Source organism: Guillardia theta, assembly GCF_000315625.1.
Source record: "Guillardia theta CCMP2712 unplaced genomic scaffold GUITHscaffold_82, whole genome shotgun sequence".
In the NCBI taxonomy this organism is placed as follows: Eukaryota; class Cryptophyceae; order Pyrenomonadales; family Geminigeraceae; genus Guillardia; species Guillardia theta.
In genome coordinates, this window is record NW_005434592.1 from 141,437 (window position 1) to 146,984 (window position 5,548).

The 5,548-nt window shown below is 54.8% G+C and overlaps 2 protein-coding genes across 2 annotated transcripts in view; one reads left to right on the top strand and one right to left on the bottom strand.

The window, feature by feature from the left end:
• Positions 1-20: 20 nt before the first annotated feature.
• On the bottom strand, positions 21-2,010 carry GUITHDRAFT_144048 (hypothetical protein; the record flags this gene model as incomplete). The annotated part of the gene is made up of 9 exons (XM_005825576.1): positions 21-112; positions 326-416; positions 618-662; positions 825-881; positions 939-1,001; positions 1,127-1,212; positions 1,264-1,378; positions 1,424-1,497; positions 1,740-2,010. 9 exons carry the CDS (start codon positions 2,008-2,010, stop codon positions 21-23), a joined length of 894 nt encoding a protein of 297 aa, XP_005825633.1.
• Positions 2,011-3,891: 1,881 nt separating this feature from the next.
• Positions 3,892-5,548, top strand: part of GUITHDRAFT_144049 (hypothetical protein) — a gene marked incomplete at both ends in the record, with an annotated part of 6,114 nt that continues 4,457 nt past the window's right edge. The window contains 4 exons of the mRNA XM_005825577.1: positions 3,892-3,957; positions 4,357-4,710; positions 4,893-5,024; positions 5,237-5,371. Of these exons, the coding sequence (XP_005825634.1) occupies positions 3,892-3,957; positions 4,357-4,710; positions 4,893-5,024; positions 5,237-5,371 (687 nt within the window). The remainder of the gene's footprint in view (positions 3,958-4,356; positions 4,711-4,892; positions 5,025-5,236; positions 5,372-5,548) is intronic.

Below are 5,548 nucleotides of genomic sequence, written 5' to 3' on the forward strand. Positions count from 1 at the left end.
TTTTAACATCTGAACCTCTTTTACACGGGAAATGAATCTTTTGGTGCTGGTTGGGACTTTGCCCTTTGAACACCCTGGATCCGGAAGACCTCATAGAAGTGTGCCCCAAACACTGTTGCGAAACGTTAGCAAGAAGTGGACTATTAAAACAGGTCTGAGCCAGATCAAGATGCGGGGGGCGGTGTGGATGAGGAGGAGGAGGAGGAGGAGGAGGAGGAGGAGGAGTTTCACAAGAACGATGGATGGCGACGGGGGACAGGAGGAGAGGAGGAGCTGTGGAACCGGAGAGCAGGGAGAGGAGGGAGAGATGGGAACGAGCTCTCACCTTTCCGTTTCTTGGGCGCTTCCTCTTCCTGCTCAGCATCCCCCTCGTGTTCCTCCACCTTAAATGTACCGCTCTCGTCCTCGGCTCCACACTGAACGGAACGAGCGTGAGGAAGGAGGAGGATTGAGGTGCATCAGAGAGGAACGAGGATGGAGGATCGAGGGTGCTGGGTGCAGGTTGGAGGTTGGAGGGTCGCGGAGGAGAGCGATAGTGGGGAGGGAGAAGGAGAAGGTTGGCGAGGAAAGCTTGAAGAGGGGCGAGAGGTGAGCGGGGATGGGGGAACTGATCTCACCCTCTGACCGAAGTGCGGGCTGAGCAGCTGATTCATCTTGAACATCTGATCCAACATCACGAGTTTGCACTCTCCCCCCTCCTCCCCCCCTTCCTCCTCTTCATCACCATCACCATCACCATCACCATCACCATCACCATCACCATCACCATTGCCATCGTCTTCCTCTTCCCACCCCTTTCCTCCTCCTGCTTAGCGATGACGTACATGAACACGCTTTCTCTTGCCAAAGATCTGCTCCAGCTTCTCATCCACCATGATGAACTGCACAGCTACCATCAGCATCGCAGCACGTGCGCAATTTCTGCATCATCTCCGCACCCTCTTGTCTTTGGCGTCCTGGAGGTCGTTTTGCTTCACGTAATCCCATATCGCCTTCACCACCTGCAGCAGCATCCCATCACCACCCGCTCTCCTCTTGCGCTCTTGTAGCAAGAGCGAGCATGCAGTACCCCCCCTCCCTCCCCCTCCCCCCAACCCACCCCACCCCTCATGTCCCTCCCCCTTACCTCCGTCCGCTTTCCCGACGGGGCCCCCATGAAATTCGCCAGACCCTCACTGAACCAGTTTGAACCCCAACCTGCTCCTCCTCTCCCTTCCGCGCCTCAGAGTCAGCAAGCAGAGACACATCATGGGTAGCTATCACCTTTCCCTCCCTTCTTCTTCTCCTTGCCCTTCCTCGCCTCGCTCTCCGCCTCCTCCTCTTTCTCCTCCTCCTCCTCCTCCTCCTCCTCCTCCTCCTCCTCCTCCGCACTCGATTCCTGCCAGCGATATTCAGTCCTGCCATCGGATTCTAGCGTCATTACCTGAGCTGCAACGAACTCATCAACCCAATCGCCGATCTCTTGCTTCTTCCCCTCTAAACTCTTTTCACTGAGCCCTGCCAAAACGTTTAAGAGGCGACGGCTAACGCCAGCAGGGCTGAGGGGGACGAGTGGTTTGATCGTGATGGCGCATAAGAGATGTTGGTGTCGGTGAAGATCGTCCCCTTCTATCGCCTTCGCTAGATATGTCGAGATTCTCCCTCAAACATACCCAAGAAGAGAAGGCGAAGTACGATTTTGAGGTAGGGAGTGAGGGGGCGATGCTGGATCAAGCATGACGCTGTGACAGGAGACATACCTAGTTTCTCCTCAAGTTTCCTCCTCGCCATCTTCTTGCTGAGCTCCTCAAGGTTTGACAGCTTCAATATGGCGAAGAGGGTTTCTTTCAACTTCTCATCGCTGAACCCATCCCCGTCCTTGGTCTCCGCACCATCGGCCTCCTCTTTCTTCACGGCGGTGCCATTGGAGCTACTTCCTGTGTCCTCGTCCTCCTTCTCCCCCTTCTCCTCCTTCTTCTCCTTCTCCTCCTCCTCCTTCATCCCTTCTTGCTTCACAGCGACGTCTGCCATTTATCACGCTACCTTGGCCCCACCCCACCACCCCACCCCATCAATACCTACTGCTCATCAGTAATCCATGGGTACTACTACCCCACCATCCGCCTGACTAAACCCACCCCTGTGATTGGGCACTCCACGACCCATCCATTTTGACCCACCCCCATCCCCTTCCCTTCCCGGGGTATATGTGCGGGGGTGGATCTAAAAAGAGGGTAGGGGGTGATCAAATGCTATTGAAAGGCAATATATCAGACACATACGGAAATTTAAATAGTATCATACTAGATAAATATACTAGCATGAGAGCGTTCTGAATGAGTTGGGAGAAGTCAATCTGATGTTGAGGGTGGGGTACCATGAGAAGAGCAGGTAGGGGTACGAGGGATGGTGTGGTGCTGTCTCGGCTCCGCCCCCAGCCTTCCCTTAGGGACTTCGAAGTACCCCTCATTTCCCCATGCAATATACCCCTGGTCGAAAGTATTACTACCCTTATTTTCTCCTGAATTTCTTTAGGTCATGTGGGGTGGGTCCATCTGTCGTAACTGTCATCACCACCTCTCAGTTCAAGAACCCCACCCCCCCAATTTAAACCCGAGTACCAAGTCACCCCATTTAGAACACCATACTCATTGTACCACCCCCAAAGAATAAATGATACCCCACAAGTCCCGGTATTTTTACCTCGAATCACCGGGTACTTGTAATTTTTATGACTACCCTACCTGGAATTTGAAGTCCCCCCTTACATATACCCTCAACTCCATCTTGTAACCCCCTTACAAGATGTCCACCTACCCCACTTGAAAAACCAAAATATTGTGACCATATACCCTCTATCTCTAATATTTATCTATTGATACCATAGATAAAAAGCCTATCCCAATACCCTTGCGATTACAGCCGCTACCCTTCTAAGGACCACCTCTGCTCATTACCCCCAACAAATATCCTCCTACCCCCTTTTATCACCAGATGACTACCCCCCACCCCTCCAATCGATTTTCCGCTCCTCTGTCACACCAAAGGCCACAACAAGGCAGATTTCCCCCATGGCGTCTCTTCATATACCCCTACCCCCACACTTTCTATCTCTTTATCCCCGGCTTCCCTCCCATTTCAGACCTCTACCCCTCTGGAAGTACCCCCCAACACCCATTTTTGACTGCACCCCTGGAAAGAGTGCACTGATGAGTAATGTTATTTGTATCAGAGGCGTTATCACCCGGTTCATCATCATCGAGTCGGCCGGGCGGCGTCGGGCCGCCGTGGCCCCGGCTGCCCAGCCCGGGGGCGGCCCGGGTGGCCCGGCCGGTCGGCGGCCCCGGCAGACTGTGTCACAGTGTGGCATCGGGACGGTCTCCGGGCCCACTGGCTTGAAGGCCGGACTCGAGTCGCCGGGACTCCGACGACCTGAGAGCCCGGACCGTCCGACACAGCCTGCCAGGCTGGCAGGGCGGCGGGGCCGGGCCGCCGCCGCGGATCACGGAGTCCCGGGCCGGTATCAGCCCCGCGGGCCCCCGGGTGCCCGCCGCTTCACTGACGGTCCACGGTCACCCGGGCGATTTACGCGCGGCCACTCGGACCCGGTCCGATCACGGCCGGGCCCGCCGGAAACTTTCAAAACCGGAGGCTCCGAACTTTCAGCAGTTACGAGCAGAGTCGCCGGGGCGGGTTCGGTAAGCCTTGAAGTTCTGTCAAAAGCCTTTACTCAAATTCACGCTATTGTTCTCAAGAAGGGTGGGTACTGACACATGTCAGGGGTAGTCTTGAAACAGTACCGGTTATTTAAACTCCGAATCGCACATTAAAGTACCAGGTATTGTACTTTTGATTCAAGGTGGGGTTATTGGATGAAGGGTAGGGTGGTTCAAGGGTGGGCGCACGTGTAGCATGGGGAAAAGACCGGCGAAGTCGACCAAGAAGTCATGGCAGAAGTTGGAACAAGAAGGGCTCGAGGTAAGGGAGGAGAGGAGAGGAGAGGAGAGGAAAGGAGAGGAGAGGAGAGGGAAGAGGAGAGGAGAGGGAAGAGGAACGGGAGGGGCGGGGAGCATGAAGTTGGGAGGGGAAGAGAGGGGAGAAAGTGATTGGAATGAAGTGGAGAGGAGTGGGAGAGGGTTTGTGAGAGAACAGAGGAGAGAAGGAAGGGGAAAGACGTGAAGATGAACGTGGAGTAAGCGCACTGCAAGAGATTTCTGGTTGTGTTATAGTGTCTGTACATTGAGAAGGTTTGGTTAGCGCAAGAGGGTCTAAGGTGAAGTAGGAAGGAACACATATACAGTAATTGGTTGAAAGAGGCAGATATGGACTGTGCTTATCCATATAACTCATTTGGTTCTGACGAGCGGGGTTCGGCAGGATGCGCTTAATGCAGAATCAAACGCACTCTTGCGCAATGCAGAGCCACAGTTCAAGGAGAACGACGAACTGTTCTTCGTGGACAAGAAGGGAAGCGCGTTGAAAGTGGGGCGGAAAGACGCGTGGGAGCTCAAGTGTAACAGCATCTTGAAGCCGAATGAGAAGATTGAAGCAAGGAAAGTCTTCCGCTCGGGCAAGAAGAAGAACACGATCCAGGAGAGGATAGATCAGTTTGCCGAGGAGATCAGGGAGCATGGAAGTGTCGTGAGCAGGAAGCGGAGGAGCGAAAGTGCACCCCAGGCGTCGGAGCGATCGTTCGATCTCTGGGGCGATGCAGGAGAGAGCAAGAATGAAGTGAGCAAATTCAATGACAATTGTTTAAAGTCGACGATGGTGGTGGTGGTGGTGGTGGTGATGGTGGTGATGATGGTGATGATGGTTGTAATCGTGGGGGTGATGGTGATGGTGATGATGATGATGATGATGAAATTTGTCTTTATCTTTCTTTCTCACTTTTGACCTCTCATCGTCTACAGGACCAATGGCCCAAGTTGTACAAGAACGACCCGCTCAAGCTCGAGAACGCAGTATTCGACGAGCATCACGTTCCCAACAACAAGAGGAGGCACATGGCGCGCATGCGGCCAGAGCCCTCCAAGATCAAACCTGTGAGATGAGGGAGGGAGGGGGGGAGGGAGGGAGGGAGGGAGGGGGGAAGGGAGAAGGCGAGGGCGAGGGGGAGAGTGAGTGAGCGAGGGGAGGAGGGAAGGAGAGAAGGAGGGAGGGAAGAGGTCGGAGGACGGCGGAGAGCGTGTTTGGCGACAGTGGGGGGGGGACGGGATGTGTAGGATGGCAGCAGTTGCTGAAAATGTGCGCGCAGGTGGAGGTTGTATCCGCTGGTGCTTCATACAGGCCGGACGGAGGGCAGCACGAGGAGTTGATGAGGAAGGCTGCGGCTGTGCTTTGTGGAGGAGGAGGAGAAAGGTCAAACTCTTTGCGAGAGAAGATCGGACTGGTGCGGGATGTCCCTCCTCCTCCCTTCCTGCCGATGCTATTCCTTGCCCTTGCTGCAATCCCTTCAGTCCTCCTCCTCCTCCTCCTTCTCCCTTCTCCCCTTCCGTCCTTTTTCTCTCGCTCGGTTGTCTTTTCCTAGCCCTCCCCACCTCTACCCCCCCCTTTAACCCCCCACTCC